This window comes from Vicia villosa, linkage group LG2 (genome assembly GCF_029867415.1).
Source record: "Vicia villosa cultivar HV-30 ecotype Madison, WI linkage group LG2, Vvil1.0, whole genome shotgun sequence".
Taxonomy (NCBI): Eukaryota; Viridiplantae; Streptophyta; class Magnoliopsida; order Fabales; family Fabaceae; genus Vicia; species Vicia villosa.
In genome coordinates this window covers 161,428,710-161,449,945 of record NC_081181.1, presented here as the reverse complement: position 1 = coordinate 161,449,945, position 21,236 = coordinate 161,428,710, and the positions used below count along the sequence as shown (strand labels likewise).

The window sequence follows — 21,236 nt, the reverse complement described above, 5'->3', positions numbered from 1 at the left end:
ATTTTCTTTTATTAAAAAAAAAAAACAAAAAATATTTATGAGTGAAATTTAAGAGAATAATGCACCTCGTCTTTCTCTCCCTATAATTATCCAATCCCAACTCGGTTAAACCTTGTATCATTAACTTGTACACAAGAAAAGCCATTTTTGTTCGATGATGGTGTGAAAAAGAGTTGTTAAATTGTTCTTCAAAATTGGCTTAATGCTAGATCGCTAAAAAAGAAAAGGCTTAAATGCAACTTTGGTCCCCCTATTTAGCATTTTTTTTGATTTTGATCCCCCCACTTTCAAAACCACCATTTTAGTCCCTAATTTAAGTTTGTTGCTTGAATTTAGTCCCTCAGTCAATTTGGGACAGATTTTTTATGACGTGGCGTGTTTTTATATGAGCTGGCATTTTGAAACAAAATCCACGTCATTTTCCTCCATTAAAATCACTAATATAATATAATAATGAAATATTAATTATGGAAATTCTTTTTTCCCAATTTAATTTAATTAGAAATTAGGGTTTTCTCATAATCCATTCATTACTCTGAAATTTCCCAAGAACCATAAACACAATGAAGAGAGGAACAACGAACAACCCTAGGCTGCTGTGAGAAATTGTCTGAAATCATCTCGTTCGTCTCGTTTTCGTTTCCATTTTCACACTGTTCATCTCGTTTTCGTTTTCGTTTTCGTTTTCGTTTTCATCTGAACAACGAACAACCCTCTGCGTTTACTGAACTTACGCTGTTCGTTTCATCAGTTGAAGAAATGGCGACCCCAAGCTTCGTTTCCAGGTAACTCTTTCTTGGTTCGTCCTTTTCACTAAGCCATTCGGTCTTTGTTTATGATGTGTTTCATATGCTTCTATTGCTTATGACGTGGTTGTAGTTCTGAATTGTTTATGATGTGGTCCCAATTTTGAATTGTAAATGATGTGGTCCCAATTCTGAATTGTTTATGATGTGGTCCCAAATCTGAATTTTTAAACTGTTATGTGGTCCCAGATTATGTGGTCCCAGATTCTGAATAGTTTAAGTTGTTTGATTTATAAAGTGTTGAACATGTCACGTGAGTTAGTTGTGTTCTGTTGCAGGCCATCCAAAAGTCAATATGTGAGACTCCGAATACATCATCGGGGAAGTTTTGTCGAAAACCCAGTGAAGCTATATGTTGGTGAGGTTATTACTGAGATGGATTGGGACTGGGATGTGGACTACCTGTCTTATATGCAAATTGAAGAATTGATCAAGGCTCAGGGGTATTTTAACATAAAGTGTGTGTGGTATTGGAATCCATCCTTTGCATTTTCCCGTGGACTTAAGCCGTTGAACAATGATAGCGACGTTATAAGGTTTGTGGAAGACGTTAGAGGATTTAAAGTCGTTGATATTTACGTTGAGCACAAGGTTGAAGAAGTTAGTATTGATGATTTTATTATTGAGGAGGAAGTAAATGTGGATGTTGAGGTTAATAATGAGGTGGAAGTTAATGTTGAGGAAAATGTGGAGATTTCGGTTGATAACGAGAAGGAAGTAAATGATGAAGAAAATGTGGAGGTTGAGGTTGACAACGAGAAGGAAGTAAATGCTGAGGATAATGTGGAGATTTCGGTTGATAACGAGAAGGAAGTAAATGATGAAGAAAATGTGGAGGTTGAGGTTGACAACGAGAAGGAAGTAAATGCTGAGGATAATGTGGAGGTGGAGGTTGATAACGAGAAGGAAGTAAATGCTGAGGATAATGTGGAGGTGGAGGTTGATAACGAGAAGGAAGTAAATGCTGAGGATAATGTGGAGGTGGAGGTTGATAACGAGAAGGAAGTAAATGCTGAGGATAATGTGGAGGTGGAGGTTGACAGTGATAGTGAATCTGATCCTGATTATAAGATGAGTAGTGAGGAAGATGAGGAGGACGATGAAGCTATTTTTGATGAGTTGGATTTAGGTAGTGATACTGTAATTGATTGGACGACAATTCTCCCTACGGTTCCTACACAAAACCCTTCAAGGCTGGATGTTATTTCTGATAATGATAGTTGTGATTCAGATGTGCTTCGTACTCCACCGGATAGTGATGCTGAAGATGCGATAAAGGAGTATCCAACTTTCAAGGAATCCACAAAACTTGAATTAGGGATGATGTTTAAGGATAAAAAACAAATCAAAGATGCCATCAAGGAGTTTGCATTGGAGAAAAATAAGAGTCTTGTGATCAAGAAAAATGACAAGAGGAGAGTTGTTGTCAAATGTATTGAAGGATGTCCATTTCATATTAGGTTTAGCATGAGGTCTACCAATCAATTTTGGCAAGTTGTTAGCTTCATTGATCAACATAATTGTCATAGGACAGCCAAGAATAGACAAGCGACGACACAATGGTTAGCTCGTAAATTTGTGGATACGTTAAGACACACTCCTGAAATGAAAAGTAAAGGACTAGTTGCAGAATGTCTTCAAAGATGGGGGGTAAAGTTATCAAGTCATCAAGCATATAGAGCCAAGAGGAAGGCAATAGAATTGATTCAAGGTGCTGGTCGCGAACAGTTTAACCATCTAAGGAGTTACGCCGAGGAGTTGTTAAAGTCAAATCCAAACTCTACTGTTATAATTAAGTGTGTTGATTCAGATTCTGGTCCTGTATTTGAAAGAATATACGTATGCTTAGAAGCTTGTAAGGCAGCCTTTGCAACTACATGTAGGCCTTTAATAGGATTGGATGCGTGTTTTCTAAAAGGGGATTATGGAGGTCAGTTAATAGGGGCAATTGGTAAGGATGGAAATAACAAGATTTATCCAATCGCTTATGCTGTCGTGGAAGCTGAAACGAAGGACTCTTGGCAGTGGTTCCTTAACTTATTACTTGACGACTTAAATTCCGTTCAACAAAACGATTATGGCTTTATATCCGATCAACAGAAGGTCAGTTCATTTCTGTTTTGTTTTTCATTTACTAATAATTATGGTTCTGCAGTTCAACAAATGGATTAGTAATTATGGCTTTATCATCATTCTGTACTAATATGAAGCACATCTAATATGTTTTTCATTTATGGTTCTGCAGTTCAGTTCTGTTATGTTTTTCATTTACTATTATGAATTAACATTCAGTTCTAATATGTTTTTCATTTACTATTATGAATTAACATTCAGTTCTAATATGTTTTTCATTTACTATTATGAATTAACATTCAGTTCTAATATGTTTTTCATTTACTAATGATCATGTAATTATAGTTCTGAATTTACTAATAAATATAGTTCAGTTCTGATCAATATAGTTCAGTTCTGTTATGGAGTTTACTAATAGCAGTAGTTCTGATAATGTGTTATTTAAATGTGTCCAGGGTTTGGTACCGGCTATTCTAGAGACAAGCCAACATGTTGAACACCGGCTGTGTGTTAAACACTTGTATGGTAATTGGAGGAAAAAATATCCTGGGATAATAATGAAGGAAGTGCTATGGAGGGCAGCTAGGGCCACAACAATATCTGGATGGCAAAGATCAATGAATTACATGAAAGAGCTGAATCCTAATGCTTGGAAAGACATGATGGATGTGCCTGCAGCAAGTTGGAGTAGGTCTCATTTCAAGACTAACACACAATGCGATTTACAAGTCAACAATATGTGTGAAGCTTTTAATCGAGCAATTTTGGAGTATAGAGACAAGCCGATTATTTCATTGCTGGAAGGAATCAAACATTACATAACAGTTAGAATTTCCACTCAAAAGGAGAAGTTAGGTAGATACAAAGGTGTAATCAGTCCTAACATTCAAAAAGTCTTGGAAAGAACAAAGAGGGAAGCTGAAGGCTGGATTGCGACATGGCACGCCGATGATGACTTTGCTATATTTGGGGTTTCAAACGGTGTCGAGACGTATCCTGTTAATTTGCTGCAAAGGAGGTGTGGCTGTAGGAGATGGGACTTAACCGGAATTCCATGTTGCCACGCTATCTCGTGCATATGGTTTGCCAAGAAAGAGCCCGAAGAATTTGTTTCATCGTTTTATCGGTAACGTGTTCTACTGTTATTCTATACAATGTTCTACTACATGTTCTACATATTCTAATGTATTGTTTTTTGTGTATAGGAAATCTACTGTGTTGGCTACTTATAGCCATATCGTAATGCCAACCAATGGGCCTCAACTATGGCCGGTGAATGTTTCTCATCCAATCAACCCTCCATTCATGAGGAGGTCTATCGGTCGTCCAAAAAAGAATCGCAACAAGGCAAATGATGAACCAAGAGCAAGAAATACGCTGCCTAGAAGTCTACAAACTGTGAAGTGCAAAAAATGCGGTAGTTTTGGCCATAACAAACGAACGTGTAAAGGAAAGAGAGCGGCGGAGAGAGCGATTCCTAAAGGTGGAAATAAAAAGGCGAAAAAGAAGGTTGACAAAGTGGCTGGACAAACGGTCATTGAAGGAGGATCCCAAGCACCGCCATCAACCCAAGAATAGTTACTTTGTTGTTTGATATATTCTGTTGTTAGCTGTTTTGTAATGACCAAACATTTTGGGTCATTTTTAAACTTGAATTAGGCTGGCTGTTATGTTCTTGTTGTATGCTGTTATGCTGTTAGGTACCCTACTGTTACGTGGTTGTGCAATACTGTTATTTTGGTAACTATGCTTCTATTGTGTTCTGGCCTTAGTATGTAATTTTGGTGAGTATACTGTTATTTTGGTAACTAAACCATGATGTTATGATAGAAACTATGCTTCTTTGTATGTATTTTTAATGACATGGTGTTTTTCAAAAGGCAAATAAACACACCATGATGTTATGATAGAAACAGGTTACTTTGGTATGGTGTTTTTCAAAAGCCAATTACACACACCATGATGTTTTTTTCACATGGTTGTGCATGACAGAAACAAGTTATTTTAATATGGTGTTTTTCAAAAGCCAACTACACACCATGATGTTTTTCACGTGGTTGTTTTAGTATGGTGTTTTAATATGGTGTTTTCACTTCGAAACACATTTCATTATAACAATTTTAACAGAAATGTTATGACACAAACATGTTTCAACAGGAATGTTATGATAGAAACAGGAATGGTGTTTTTCACTTCCAAACAATTTCATTAAAACAGGTTATAACCATTTTATTAAAACACAATTAAAACAGTGCAATTTCTTTATAAGTCAGGTTACAACCATTTCACTAAAGATACAATAACAGGTTACAAACATTTCATTTAAGAGACAAGGCATTTTACAACCATTTAAATCCATTGGAGTATCTCATTTAACTACATATGTTGCAACCAGTACAAAGACCCCTAATATTACAAACACCATACAAAAACCAACAAAATAGGACATAAACTTAATCTTCATCTGCAGAAATTCTTCCCTATTCTTGGTGTCCCTAAATAAGTCCACAAGTTCGTCGTTCCTGTCTTTCAAACTTCTAATCACATCTTTTGCTCGGCCGCTCATGTCTTCGTCATACCATTGAAAGTAGTTACATTGTTTTTTCTTCATCACTTTGTAATTACCACATCCATTAAATCTTCTTCCTGGATTCTCGTAAGTCCACGAAGTCATCAACGGAGATTCAAGGCCACACCAACATCTACCACCTCTTCTTCTAGCACCGGATAAATTTGAGGAGGCAAAAGAGAAATTTGTTTCTGACATTTTTGGGTGTAATACGAAATGGTTAGGAAAGATAGAGAAGAAGATTTGAACAAAGAGAAAAAAATGTTGGATCTAAGGAATGGTGAAGAAGGCTAGAATGTTGGCGGTAGGGTGGAAGAAAGCTGCTGGAAGCTTAATCTGAAACGTGAAGAGGCATTTAGGGTTTTGTGAGAAATATATAGTACAATATAAAATTGGCTTAAATTAATTGACATTATTTTAATTAATGAAAATTTTAAATAAAATATGAAATAAAACAATTAATTTAATTAATATTTAAATGACCTGGCGTTGACACATCATATAAAAACACGCCACGTCATAAAAAATCTGTCCCAAATTGACTGAGGGACTAAATTCAAGCAACAAACTTAAATTAGGGACTAAAATGGTGGTTTTGAAAGTGGGGGGATCAAAATCAAAAAAAATGCTAAATAGGGGGACCAAAGTTGCATTTAAGCCAAAAGAAAAAAAAGCTAAAAATAAAGGGACTAAAAATGTTGCTTCTTTAAAAAGACTGTAATATGTTATAAAGATATTTCTTTTTTGACCAATCAATTGGTCTATAAACCAAGATAAGATAATTTATCCTAGTCAGGTGTTTTTGTAGATTTTTTTAGGGGTGGGAATAAAATCCATTAAGGGAAAATCCATCCAATCCATCCAATAATTTATCCATCCAATCCATCCATCAACCAAATAACTATTTAACGGATTGGATTCAATCCATCCATTTAACTATATGGATGGATTCAATCCATCCATCTCATTTAATAAATCCAATGGATTTTTTTTAGTTTCACTTAAAATTTTCATCTAACAATTGCATTTTTCATCAATAAGTGCTGTTAATTTCTTCTCATTGTTCAAGTAAGTTACTAATTTTTAATGATAATAATAATAATTTTATTTTTTATTTCCACTATCGTGAAATTACTCTTTCTCTCTCACGTAAACAATCATGTTCATCACCAATTAAATATCACCATCAGTTTTTTCACTCACTTTTGTATATATTATGTATATACTTTTGTATATACTTTGAAAAACACCAATTCATTTGAATTGGAAATCATATTTCAAAATAAAATTGAAAAAATCTATAATTCAACACAGTAGTTAAGTATTGAAGGAGAAATAAGAATGCAAGGGTGTCATAATTTAACAACGAAGAAATATATCATTCCAATTATTAAACGAAATTGTAAATTCATACAAAGATAAAAAAATTAGAAACAACATTAGAAAAAAAGAGAAAAATAAAACAGAATAACACTAACAAATAATTATCAAAATTTATCTATCAAATATTATAAATTATGAATAAATATAACATAAATATATTATATCTATATATTCTAAAAATATTATTATAGAGAAATAAAAAAAAAAAATTTTTGTAAAGTTTTAAAATCTAAATTATTAGAAAATTAATTAAAATATTTAAATAAATGTTTTGGATGGATGGATATCCATCCACTATAAAGATGTTAATGGATGGATTGGATTGGATTTTAACCTTAATGGATGGATTGAATTGGATTTTTTAGATGAAGATTTAATGGATTGTTAATGGACTAATGGATTGATTGGATCCATCCATTAGCAATCCAATCCATATCCATCTAATCCATCCATTTTGCCACCCCTAGATTTTTTATTCTATGGACAAATGAGTATTTTGGTATTATTTGCTTTTTTTTTCAGAAAAAATTGGACACGTGATATAAATTTTTGATTCCATGGACAAAATAGAATCAAATGTCTACTTTTGAAAATATTCACTTTCATTTAGAAAAAAAAAAAAAATTCAAGTTTCAACACGTGAAACGATTCTCAAAAGGACACTTGAATAGATTAAAACATAAAATTAAACATAATCATTAAAAAGATACATGAATCTTGAGATTTTTTTTTACTAAAATGCCACTATTTTAAAAAAAAAATCAATGTCACACTTTGAATATTTTTTTCTAAATTGCACACTTTTAAAACAAACTCGTTATCCATTGGACGAGTCAATGAAAAAAAATATTTTTATGTATAGGTTTGGCCGAGCCACTTATTAAATCGGATTGTTTTCACTTTTTAAGTTGGATTTCCTGTTAACCGACTTAATAAGTCATGTTGCTATGAAAAATTATTTGAAATTTTACACTTTTTAAGTCAGGTCTTCTCTTAACCGACTTAATAAGTCCTCCTGCTATTTAAAATTTGAAAAATTATTTGAAATTATACACTTATTAAGTCAGGTATCTTGTTAACTGACTTAATAAGTTGTTCAGGCAATGGATGGCCGAGCCTACACATAAAAATAGTTTCTTTCATTGTCTCGACCAATGGATGGCCGAGCTTGTTCTAAAAGTGTGGCATTTTGAATTTTTTTTCAAAGTGTGACATATTGGTATTTTTTCAAAATAGTGGCATTTGAGTAAAAAATCATGAATCCTTACCACAATTAGGGGTGTTCATGGGTTGGGTAAACCCAATAAACCCAGTAAAACCTACCCAAACCGACCCCAAAAGTGGTTGGGTCGGGTTATTGGGTGAATACGACTTTCAAAAATAAAAACCCATTCAAAATAATTGGGTTATAGGTAAACCCACACCCAACCCACAAAACCCATGGGTTATTGAGTGATTATATTTTTTTCTCTTTTTTATAATTTGACAAGTGATGACTTTGATGTTTTTAATTTTGCTTGCTTCAATTTCAATCTTTTGAACATCTTTTATTCAGTAACTAGTGATTTTAAATTATTTAGGATGTCACATTTTGATTATTTTAATCCTAATTCTAGTAAGTTGCAAGTATTTTATGCAATTCTAGGTTTTACTATAATGTATCTTTGTTTTTTACAAATATATGTTTATGATAAATTTCATTGTACATTTAGACATTTGATGTTTAAAAAAATAACAGTAATATTCTAAACTATTTATTAAGAAAAAATGTGACATATAATTAATAATTATATAAGGAAAAAAATATTGGGTAACACACTATCTAACCAAATCCAACCCATAAATTTGTGGTTTTATCCAAACCAACTCAATAATATTGCGGGTGGTTATTTTACCTCACCCAAACCAGTGTACCATGTACGGGTTAGGTTATGATTTTGGCTAAATTCAACCCAAACTGACCCATGTGCACCCCAAACCACAATGTTATAATACCAAAACCTTATTACAAATCAAACATACTAGTTGACTTAACAATTTAACATAAATAATAAATACAAAAAAATATTAATGAATTGGTATTCCACACCATTCTCAATTAAAGCATCGCACTGAGACTATTCCTCGGTCTCAACTTGAGGATATTCAGTGCAAGATATGCATCGTCAAAACATAGAAAAAAAGGGGTGATAATACATTCTACAAAGTACAAGGTATAATAACAGCAAGTGGCAGCACAATTCATAACACACAATGATACACTTTATTTATTTCCACATTAGAGCCTTACAAATAGTTTATAAAACTTGTATTGCCACCTTTGCATTGGTTGCCACATTAGAGATTCACATTAGTTTTACCAAACGTTGGACTCATGTCCTAAGATTTACCTTAAAATATTTAATTACCACTTACTAGGGGGAGACCTATTGGTCGCAAGAGCTTCACTAGGGTATAGATCACCTTATTATCTTTCTTACGCAATTGAGCATACCACAATCAGAGTTTTCTTACTTAAGATATGATGATTACAAATTAACCTAGTACAAATATTCAACAACATTACGGTCTAGCCATAATGGCTATTATGAACCGTAATGGCTCTAGGATATTTACATTTTATTGTTCCTTTTCTTCAACCCAAACTCTTTCCCGACATGTTTACTCAACCCTAAACTCGAAAAATAGTCTTGGCATGAAATTTCATCTTATAACATACTAAGGCATCATTTTAACACGACCAATCCATCATAACATATATTCATTCAAGCAAAATATGAATCAACAACCCCATACATGATCATATGTAAACACACAAGTTTATACAGTCAACTTAAGGGAACTATCCTACAAAAGAAAATTCTCAATCTAAGGTTCATGAATTGTCATCTCTTAGGAGAAATTCCACATGGAATTAGGCGGAAGTCGGGGTTCAAGGAAAACTCCACTACCCTAAACACCAAAATACCCAATTATAGAACAATTTTCTCCCTTACCTTATGCTTGTAGGAATTTCTCTGCGGGGCTCCTAACAATGACAGCATCTCTCCGTTGCACACTAGCTATTATTACAATCTTTTTTTGGGGAAATAAGGTCTTTTGGAGAAGAAGATGTTCTCTGGTGATTTTTGGAATGGTGAGGATTTTCCTCAGAATACGTGTTTTCTCTTGTTTCTCTCTTTCTCTCTCCATCTCTTCCTTTTTTCTATTCATCCCTTTTCTCCCCCCTAAAATAAATTTTTATTTCGCCACTAACTCTTTCCTCTTTGACTTTCTTTTTCCCATTATCTCAACAATTTTTTAATTAAATAATTATTTCTCAATAATTCATATTATTATTAATAATAATAACCTTAATAATATTAATAACAATAATAAAAATTCATAAGAAAAACATAAATAAAAATGGAATAATACTAAAAAAATATATTTTAATTAATTTGGGGTGTTATAACTCTCTACCACTTGTTTAATTTTCGTCCTCGAAAATTTACCTGAAATGAACAAGTATAGATAAGACTCATGTATCTGACTCTCGCGCTACCAAGTCAAACTTCTCTCAAAATTTCCTCCTTAAAAAACCTTAACCAAAGGAATCTCTCTCTCTCTCTCTCTCTCTCTCTCTCTCTCTCTCTCTCTCTCTCTCTCTCTCTCTCTCTCTCTCTCTCTCTCTCTCTCTCTCTCTCTCTCTCTCTCTCTCTCCCTCCCTTCGTATCTCTCCCTCTCTCAAGTGTTTTACCTTTCGATCTTCAATTTACAATGGTGGTGTTTCATAATATATGTTATCTCTTATTTGCACTAGGAGTGGAAAACAGACATGCCCGCCCCATTTTGGACCGTCCTGCAAAAGCCTGCAAAAAATGAGGAGGGGCGGGCATACTTAAGGGTGCAGGCTTGAAACCTTGTTCCACCTGTAAATGCACGTGCCCACAAAAAAATGAGGCAGGGTGGAGCGAACACATTAGAGGGAGTGAGCATAAACCCTTGGTCTGTCCCACATTAAAGTGCGGGAAAAACAAGCATGGCCAATGGGTTGCCCCATTTTACCACCCCTAAGTTGCACATCATCTAACTGATCACATGCAACAGATCTGGAATATTCTTACGAAGTTGAGAGACCTGAAAGACACAGTGGACATTTAAAAGAGATAGGGGTAAGGAAATTTCGTAGGCGAATTCATCGTCTCTTCTTTGAATTTAATAAAGAACAATACCAAAGATTAAGCTTATACGACTTCAATTCTCGACTAACCCCAATCACGGGAGTGACTCTTAAGAACACATGATTTCCTTCTTGAAATTCGAGGGCTTTTCTTCACTTAACATGATAACTTTTCTGCCTACTTTGCAACGTCTTGATATTTTCTTAAATCATCTTAAACTTCTCAATAATATGCTGAACTACTTCGATCCTAACGCGGCAGTTTCTCCAAACTCATACTAACACTAGGATGTTCTACATCTTCTACAATATAACACTTCAAATAGTGCCATTTCGATACTAGAATAGAAACTATAATCCAAATTGAATCATACTCTTTAACAGTTATAGGAAAAACCACCACAAAATTCATAGAGATACTATCCTATTCCCACTTGGGATTTCATATTCCGAGGATCCTCATTGACAGAGGAATTTCATGTGACATCATGTATATGCCTAAATTTTCGAGAAGTTAGGTTTGAAGAAGGAGAAATTATCGTCTTATATGGGCACTAATTTGCAAGCATTCAACAATTATGTAACCTACCCTTGGGGTTTCATAGAGCTCGTGGCAATATTCTGCAAAATAAGAGACACCAGAACGATGGATGTTCAATTCTTAGTGGTTCCTTATAAAAGCATCTGCAGTTTCATCTTCGGGAGGCCCTTCTCACAAACCCTTGACATCGCCGCTTCCACCGTCCAACTGAAGTTGAAGTACCACAACATTCATGACAAACTAAAGACAATATGTAAAGACCTGGAAGAGCCTATCACATTCACAAATCCCTACAGCAGAACATGGATGTGGCTATTGTCTAATAGAGGGAGAAGGTAGAAGTCCATCTCTTCCAAACAACACCCCTTATAAGTCAACTTCGTGAACTTCGACGCACGTTTAGAGGAGGCCAAATTTGATGATGAGGCCAAACAGAGATACTTCTCCCCGTCTAAGCTAGGAGGAAAATACCAAGTCTGGTCTCTGAAGATGATTCCATAGTCATCAAGCTCGACGAAAGTCAAGCAAGAACAATGAAGATTGGATTTAACCTTCCTAGTTCTATTAAGGAGGAAATAATTAGATGTCTTAAAGCCAATGTTGATTTGTTCACTATTTCCTCATAAGATATGTTCAACATCGATCTCAATGTTGTTTGTCATTAGTTGAACATCGACCCTTATGTTTGGTATTTGACCCACAGACACCAGAGAAAGCTAAAGCTATCAGAAATATTTTCAAGGAACTTCTACAAGCAAGCTTCATTTTATAATTGAAGTACACGAAGTGGCTATCCAATATAGTGTTGGTCAAGAAGGTGGGTGGTAAATGGTGCATGTTGTTGATTAAACCGACCTAAACAAAGCTTATCCAAAAGATATCTTTGGTGGGTGAAGTTAACTAGAATTAGTTGTTTTTGTTATATAGTTGTATATTTTATCTTTCATTTTGACTAATTGATACAGGTATGTAGGGCATGAGTTAGATTTTTTATCTTTTATTTCGACTCATTGATACAGATATGTAGAGCATGGGTTGGGTTTTAGTAACTTTAACGTGAGAAAAGTCACATAACTTTCCCTCTATCTCTCTCACCTACAACTCTCCCTCTAATCTTAATTTTTCTTTTTCTTTTATTTTCTTTTTCATAAAATAGGTTAGGAAATTGTTGAGAATAACAAGTGTGAATAATGTGGGGAAAGTCCTACATCGGTTAGAAATGTGAAAATTTGAGCATTTATAAGTGGGAGAACCCACACACCTATCACCTTAAGATTTTGGTTGGGTATGCGGTGTCTCTCACAAAAAAGTGTTGCTCAAAAGAAAATGTCCCAAATATAAAAAATGTTCTCTCGTGTTGACCCCTCGAATAGTCCTAACAAAAATGATTAAATTTATCTAAAGTTATTGGATTAAAGTTATTGAATCCTTCTCCGGAGATCAAAAGAAAATGTCTCAAATATAAAAATGCTTCCTCGTGTTGACTCCTAGAATAATCTTAACAAAAATAATTAAAGTTATCTAAAGTCATTGGATTAAAGTTACTGAATCCTTCCCCAAAACAAAAATGATTAAAATAAAGTTATTGGATTAAAATTACTAAATCTGACCCCTCGAATAGTCGATTAAAGTTATCTAAAGTCATTGCATTAAAGTTATTGAATCCTTTTCTCCGGAGAGCACTATAAAATTCTCGTGTATCACATGCTTAGAAGTTCAGAGTTGTTATCAATCTCTGATTTTGTTTTATGCTATGTTGTCTCATGATGATAAATTGACCTCTTCTCCTCGTCAAGTCATCAACATATAGGTTGCTGTTGCCTCATGATGATAAATTGACCACTTCTCTTCATCAAGTCATCAACATATAGGTTACTGTGTTGTCTCATGATGATAAATTGACCTCTTCTCTTCATCAAGTCATCAATATATAGGTTTTTTTTTTTTATTTGTTCAAAACATATAAATAATGTTAAAGGGAAGTGATTTGTTTGGAATGTGATCATTTTTAACCAATATCTTAGAGCACTAAGCAAACAAACATTAAATATAAAATTGTATTTTAGAGGAAAACGAAGATGTAAGAGTCGGAAAATTATAGAAGAGAATTCAAATGGAACAACATTACTCAAAACCTCATTAACAGTACAATGTAACAATACAAATGAGATAGAGCTTATTGGAAATCCGAAACTAGATTTATAACTAGTATGGAATCATATCCATTTCTTGGAAATACAAAGTACTATAATAAAAGTGAAAAACACTTCAAGAGAGTGAGTGCTACCAACATTTAGTTAGGAATACGAAGGTAAATTGGAATTGGATTTGGTTTGTTCGGGGGTGCATCCCAAACGGAGAAAGTACTTGAAGCGTTCAACCACTTGTCTGTCATTCCAGGATAATGACGATCAATCACATCCTTTAAGCTCTCGGTCGTGTTCACCCATTCAAACCCCTTTTTGGTATATGTCTCTTCATTGAAGTTGCTTGTGTAAAACCTATCAGCTTCTAGCCTCCTTCAAAATCCATGAAAGTTCAATCAAATCCATTATATGTATTTCTTATACTAAGCAAATTCAACAAATAAAGTTTTAGTTGTTCTTACCTAGATGCCATGATAAGGAATATCACAAAAGCTGTCTCACTAATTGCAAAACCCTTTATCTTTTTCTCAGCCATGAGACCTACTTGTGTATCAAGCAGCTCAACATCATCTCCATATACCTCTTTCAATGCTTTAATTATTTGCTTATCATCTGTCAAATCTTCCCATTTTGAAATAGGTATCAACAACAATGATCTCCTGAATTGGTTATATCTAGCAACTTTCCTCTCTCTGTCCCTATAAACTGCATCATTTATTATATATTAAATTGAGTGTCAGTTTCAAGCCATTAAAAAATGATCTTGAAATAAAAATTGTGACTCATAAGATATCATACTTTCAAGAGCAGCTAAGTCCACATGATCCGATCTTTCTGTTCCATCGACGTTTTGTGATACGAGATCTCTAAGAAAAGATGGATAGTTCTGAGGCTCTAGAGCTCCAGAAGCTTGGTGACCCATTGATACTAATGTCTGTCCAACTCCTATCTGTGACAAGGCCTTTTCTCCTGGTAGTCCAACCAGATCTTTCATAGGAATCCTATATAATACCAAAAGAAATATATTTTTTAAAAAAAACTTAGAGATTTACAAGGTTTTTGTAGGTTGGATTACGAAAACACAAATATTTTGTCATACTCTTTGATTAATGGTGGAGATTTGTTATCTCCTGGAGGGACATGTATGTTTCTCAAATGGAGGGTATCAGGTAAGAGTGCATGCATTCTATAGACAGTGGTAAATTCCTCAGTTAAAGAGTATGGAACACCATGATTATCTGGTTTTTTCATGCCCACCAATCCACCCAATATGCCATCTCCAACATGTCCAAATGTGTCCTTGAATGTCTTTCCCAATAGTCCATACCTAAAATCAAATCAAAATTTTCATTATCATAAGCAGCACAGGTACCTCTGAAAAAATACGTGTGTCTATGCCAGTGTTTGCGTCTATAGTTAGTATGTTTTTACCAATTTCCTCGCATGCCTGCAAGTAAAGTGTCAGTTTTAAGAAGCTCGACAGTCCAATCTATGGTGTGAATCTTTGCAATCACAGCCGAAGTCACCAATCTAGCATGGCGATAAAGTTCTTCATCTTTCAAGAGTGGATATTCCTTCTAATAAAGTACAATATTAAAAGAAAATGTGTATTAGTTTTTTGTACTAAAATGAAACTATAGACAACAGTTTATACATATACCTTGAGAGCATCACAAACAGCATTGTGTTCTTGAATAAAAAGGGTTTGCAGAACTGAAACACCAGCCCAACTATTGCGAACATCACCGGATATCGCAATTCCATTTTCGTGTTCTAGCTGACCTCCCTTTGATATTTTCAACTTCCCATCTATTGAAGTCCTCACTTGGCTCAAAACTTTCTCATTGCTTCCATATACCACACTTGCATCCCTGTCATATTATATACATATTCATTCATGTCATGTGTAATGTAAGTTCAATATATGTTAGATATGTGATAAATCAACATGTTCTTACCACCAAGGTGTGCGTATGTTTGCATGTCCAGTTTTAATATCATAGAATCCAGTTGGAATTTCCTTTGTTTTCAAGAACTTGAAAGATTTTAATGGACATTGGTTTGCAACCTCCCGTGGCGCAGTGAGTTCAATCTATTATTATAAAATAAAATAAATCACAATATGTTAGTCTTTTATAATAAATAACGGTCTAGTCGTGGTCTAGTCGTACAGATATTGTGATATTGATTGTGATCGTCCAAACCTGAATTACTCACAATTTTTTTCCATCATAAAACAGTATCAACATCTTAAGGTTAAAGTCCGTTTTTTAGAATTTGGTGTTTATTTTGTCAAAATATTAAATTGTTTATTATAAATATAAATAATATTAAGAATTTCTTGATAAATTTTTTTTATGTAATTTTAAGGTGATGAAATCCATTCACACCTGTTGAGTGTCTTCCAAATGATCAATCCAATCATGTATCATAAACTGAATCCAAGCTGCAGCCAACACATTGAATTGTTTTCCGGTGTCTTTGAATGTTTTTCTTGCCAGAAGTTTTGTCACTACCACCATTGGATCTGGCTTCAACAGCTGAAAAAAAATATCATTCAATCATATTTTTAAATAATCAGAAAATATATATTTTTTTATATGTAATTAATTTACTGTTTTGACCTTGTCCTTCTGATCCACAGGAAGAATGTTTCTTCCAATGAAAGAACCTTCACTTCCAGCATTATCATCAAAAGGGTCATTAAATTTTCCATCAGCAGTTCTATAGGGATAGTCATAAGGATTGGACCTAATTCCTACAGGTGTTTGACCAACATTGAAGAGATTGTATTGTTGGTGAAGATGTCTCCTAGAAGCCAAGTAAAGTAGTCCCAAGAACACAGGCAAACGATGCCATATTCCCAACTTGTCAATGGAGTGTATCAGCTGTAAATGTCATAGTAAAAAACAAAACAAAAGACAATATATAGTTAGAGGTTATGTATGAACAAAATATATTTTGTCAAAATTTTGGAGTAAATATATTTGAGTTTTCTTGCTTATATTTATGCTTAAATAGGAAGCATAATCTTAACTGTTGTATGAAAATAAAATACTAGTGATTTGAGTTTTTAGTATATATTTATTGATTTGATGAAGAAGGGTATTTATTTGTACCAAGAAGAGAAAAGCATCAATGATGGACATTTTAGCCACTGCTTCGTGAAAATCTTTATGGATGCAATGTTGCACAATTGTTGAAAATATAATTCTAATGGGAGCAATTATAAGAGGCAACATGGTTTTTGGATGATAGAAAGACTAGTTTTATGAAATTTGTGTGTGTATCATTCTGAGAAACTTTTGGGTATTTATAGATGGAGGAGAGGGGAGGGAAAAGAGAGGACCAAGAAGTTTATTTCTTTTAATTTTTTTATTAAATATTCAAATAAACCGTACAAAATTAATTGAAAATAATGTCACATCTTCTATGATTCAATGGTAGAAATAATTTACTCAGAATAATAACTAATGCAAAATGTTTTCTCTCTCTTTTTAGATGGAGTACTAAACCCATAAGGTTGAGGTTTCTTTTTTTAATCAAAAGAGGACATTGGCCCATCATATATATATATATATATATATATATATATATATATATATATATATATATATATATATATATATATATATATATATATATATATATATATATATATATATATATATATATATATATATATAGGGGACGACTCAAGTGAGAACACTTGGTTATTATGAGAAATGAGAACAATGAATCACGACCATTAAATTTGATTTTAATGGACTGGATTGGTTTCTCTTTCTATGATCCTTAATATTTACTTTAAATTAACATAGAAAGAGAAACCAATCCAGTCCATTAAAATCAAATTTAATGGTCGTGATTCATTGTTCTCATTTCTCATAATAACCAAGTGTTCTCACTTGAGGGGACATATATATATATATATATAAAATAGTTACACAAAAATGAGGGGGATTAAAGTCAAAATTTCAAACCTAACATATAATTAGGAATATCTAATTTATTCTTATTGAAAGTCCATATTTACATTAGGATGTGTATCATTCCACCCGGTATAGTTAGTTACACCTAAATTAGCTAACTAATTTGCACAATGATTTTCTTCTCTATGGATGTGAGTTGCGAAGATGTTTAATTTGTTTAGAGTTTGAATACATTTGTCGCATCTATTTTTAAGCTTCTAAGGCACGACAAATGCTTTATTGAAGGCAAGCACCACAAGCTTCGAATCCTTCTCCAACCACAACCTATCCCAATTTTGACTCACAACATGCTCTATTCTTAAAATTGCTCTCATGAGCTCAGCATATAAAACATTTTCATGACCAAAATTACACGTAAAACTTCCCAAATGATCACCGTTATGGTTTTTGAAAATGCCACCGCAAACTGCTAACAGAGGAGTTCCAACTAAAACACGATTTATACTAACCTTGACCTAAAATAAAGAAGGGGACACCACAAGACTTCTTTACAGATCTACACTTTGGAAGGGTGAGCATTGATAACGAAATATTTTAAAATAATAAAATTTTGAATATTATGGTTGTTGCATTTGGTGCTGATATATGTTGTGAGTGAAATAATGAAGGAACAACATGATTTCTAAAAAGAAATTAAGCTTTGAAATCGAGCTTTATTTCTAGCGTTCCAAATACGAGCGATTGTGTTGGTCATTGATGAGAATGTAGCATGTGTGAGTAGTGTGGATAATAGTCCCACATTAGATAGGAATGTTGTGACTTGAGCATTTATAAGTGGGGGAACTCACTCACCTATCACCTTAAAGTTTTGGGTGAATAAGTGGCGTGTCTCTCACAAAGGTGTGTTGCTTAAAGAAAGTCTTACAAAGTATCAGTAATCCCTAGTGAAAAACTCTCCCAACAAATGGTAACACGAGCCTTTGGTTTCGAGAAACGGTCTAGTTTACTTGTATCGAAAGTCAACGGCGCCGCAGGGTAGTGTTTAAGAAACGTCCTGTTAAAGAGTGTCAACGGCACCACAAAGGTGGTGAGTAAGAAATGTTTTGTGCAGTACAAGAGTTTGTGGACTTGAGGGGGAGCATTAAGTGTGAGTAGTGTGGATAATAGTCTCACATTGGATAAGAATGTGGTGACTTAGCGTTTATAAGAGAGAACACTCACTCACCTATTACCTTAAGATTTTGGATAAATAAGTGGTGTCTCTCTAACAAAGGTGTGTTGCTCAAAGGAAAGTCCCACAAATTAGAATGCTCATTGCTCGACCCCCTGATTGTTGCGCCAACAAATGGTATCAGAAGCCTTTGGTTTCGAGAAAAGGACTGACTTACTTGTATCAAAATGTCCGTAGGTAGTGTTCTGTTGAAGAGAGTCAATAGTGATACAAGTGTGTGTGGAAGAAAGAGCTTTCACTTGAGGGAGAGCATTGTGGATAAACTCACACTTGAGCGGGAGTGTTGAGAACATAGTAAGTGTGAACAGTGTGGATAATAGTCCCACATTGGATAGGAATGTAGTGACTTGAATATTCGTAAGTGAGAAAACCCACTCACCCATCACCTTAAGGTTTTGGGTGAATAAGTGGTGTGTCTCTCACAAAGGTGTGTTGCTCAAAACAATTCTACAAAATAGAATGGTCCTTGCTCGACCTTCCGATTATTGCGCTAACAGTCAACACTGTAAGATTCACCACTTTGCAATGCAAATAGTGGCTGCTGTCACTGATCTTCAAGCGGTCCTCAAGAGAAAAATGAAATTGATTCTATTTAAGTAGAGGGTTGTATGGTTGAATACCAAACTTTAAAATAAACTATGAACTTTTTTAAATATTAAAATGCATTGATTTTTTTCTTTACCAAAAATAACATGTTACATGTTTTTCTACCATTTATAATAAATACTCTTATATAAATATTAATTGATTCTCTCACTTAGAAAATAATTTTGTTAAGAGTGAAAACCCATTTTAGTCTCTCACAAAAATTAGAGAGCTTAAATTAATCTCTAAGAAAAAAAGTCTCTATTTAGTCCCTTGCAAAATTTAACCGAGTCATGTTAGTCCCTCTGTTAGAATTTTTTTCAAATCGTTTTTTCTTTCTACTTTTGAACCGTGACTGGACTGCCTATATGTATTATTTTTATTTAGGTGGACTCATTATTTTTAATTCCAATTATTTTAAAAAGAGTCTTAGGCACATGCAAGAGTATATTACCACCTATTCAACAAAGGAAGATTGAAAAATTAAAGGTAGAGAGCAATAAGTGGACACCTCAGATAACGGGTGATGATCAGTATGAGGTTCGAAGACATGGTACAAGCCTTGGTGTGAACTTGGATTTGCAAACATGTACTTGTCAAATGTGGCAATTAACTGGTATGCCTTGTATTCATGCCATTGCAGCTATAACATATAAGGTTGAGAAGCCTGAGAATTATGTGCATCAGTGGCTCACAATTGAAGCTTTGAATGCTACTTATGATCATTATATTCGACCGGTCAACAGCCAAGTATATTGGAAAATTATAGAGCATCCTAAGCCAGAACCACCAAAGATGAAAAGACCTATTGGCAGACCAAAGAAGCATAGAAGAAAAGATGCAATTTTCAGAAGATATGCCTGGGAGCGGAACACGCAAGGTTAAAAGAAGATATGAAGTGATTTGCCCAAAGTGTGGTGAAGCTGGTCATTATGAAAAGACATGTAAAGGACCTCCAAAACCAAGATATGTGAAAAAAACGAAAATATAGCAGAGAAAACAACAACTATGGAGAATTGGTCACAAACTCAGCCTCAATCACAAAGTTTGTCACATGTAATAATTTGTCACTTCTACTTTTGCTTGTACTTTATTTCAATCTAATATTTTGTTATTATTTATGCATCAGGAATCACCACAACCTCAAGTTGTAAGGCCTCCTCTTGTTAGGCCACCACCACCTCCTTCTGTTCGGCCATCATCTCTTCTAGTTAGGCCGCCACCACCACCTTTCATTGCACGTCCTTCCATAGTTGGAACTTCATCGACCCGACCACCAACATCTCCATTTTGTCCTCCATGTTCATCTCAATCTCCACAAATTGGACCTAGTAGTTCAAGATTCATGCCTACTATTAGATTTACACAATGATGGTCAACATGATGTTTCCTTCTACTTTATTTAGTTTGTCTTTTGAATTTGGTGGCACCATCATATGTTTTGCTTTTAAGTTGTAATTATTGGTACATCGTTCTTTGCAATTTTAGGACACTTGTTTGTTTTATTTTGGTGATACTGGATGTTTTAGATTTTTAAGTTCTATTTTTTTATACAATATTTTGGAATTTGATGTTAATAAAATATTTTGAATTTTATTGTACTATAATATTTTGAATTTTATGGTACACCTATAACATATGTGATGATAATGTAGAATTTTGCGGTTTGGTTTGAATGCGATGATACTATAATGTATGATTGAACCTATGAGACTAAGATTGAACCTATGATACTATAATGTATGATTGAACCTATGATACTACAAGAAATTAAAAATGATTTTATTTTTATGTTAGAGATCAAATT

General features: G+C 33.9%; 2 protein-coding genes across 2 annotated transcripts; one reads left to right on the top strand and one right to left on the bottom strand.

The window, feature by feature from the left end:
• The first annotated feature begins 759 nt into the window (after positions 1 to 759).
• LOC131650468 (uncharacterized) lies at positions 760 to 4,457 on the top strand. Its single transcript, XM_058920178.1, has 4 exons — positions 760 to 785; positions 1,085 to 2,909; positions 3,335 to 4,005; positions 4,085 to 4,457. Exons 1-4 carry the CDS (start codon positions 760 to 762, stop codon positions 4,455 to 4,457), a joined length of 2,895 nt encoding a protein of 964 aa, XP_058776161.1.
• Positions 4,458 to 13,629: 9,172 nt separating this feature from the next.
• LOC131652770 (alpha-dioxygenase PIOX-like) lies at positions 13,630 to 16,963 on the bottom strand. The gene is made up of 10 exons (XM_058922725.1): positions 16,801 to 16,963; positions 16,306 to 16,569; positions 16,072 to 16,221; positions 15,640 to 15,773; positions 15,342 to 15,552; positions 15,113 to 15,258; positions 14,781 to 15,008; positions 14,480 to 14,682; positions 14,143 to 14,386; positions 13,630 to 14,053 (listed from the first exon to the last, which is right to left on the bottom strand). The coding sequence occupies exons 1-10, from the start codon at positions 16,921 to 16,923 to the stop codon at positions 13,828 to 13,830; spliced, it is 1,929 nt and encodes a 642-aa protein (XP_058778708.1). The 5' UTR covers positions 16,924 to 16,963; the 3' UTR covers positions 13,630 to 13,827.
• Between the last annotated feature and the right edge of the window lie 4,273 nt (positions 16,964 to 21,236).

What these genes read in the sequence shown, in the direction of transcription:
- LOC131650468 (XM_058920178.1), top strand. Translation starts at nt 760, where the DNA reads ATGGCGACCCCAAGCTTCGTTTCCAG. An exon ending in ACCCCAAGCTTCGTTTCCAG is followed by an intron (nt 786 to 1,084) that starts GTAACTCTTTCT and finishes GTTCTGTTGCAG; the next exon opens with GCCATCCAAAAGTCAATATG. An exon ending in TTTGTTTCATCGTTTTATCG is followed by an intron (nt 4,006 to 4,084) that starts GTAACGTGTTCT and finishes TTTTGTGTATAG; the next exon opens with GAAATCTACTGTGTTGGCTA.
- LOC131652770 (XM_058922725.1), bottom strand. Translation starts at nt 16,923, where the DNA reads ATGTTGCCTCTTATAATTGCTCCCATTAGAATTATATTTTCAACAATT. An exon ending in ATTTGGAAGACACTCAACAG is followed by an intron (nt 15,774 to 16,071) that starts GTGTGAATGGAT and finishes TTATAATAATAG; the next exon opens with ATTGAACTCACTGCGCCACG. An exon ending in AACATACGCACACCTTGGTG is followed by an intron (nt 15,553 to 15,639) that starts GTAAGAACATGT and finishes ATAATATGACAG; the next exon opens with GGATGCAAGTGTGGTATATG.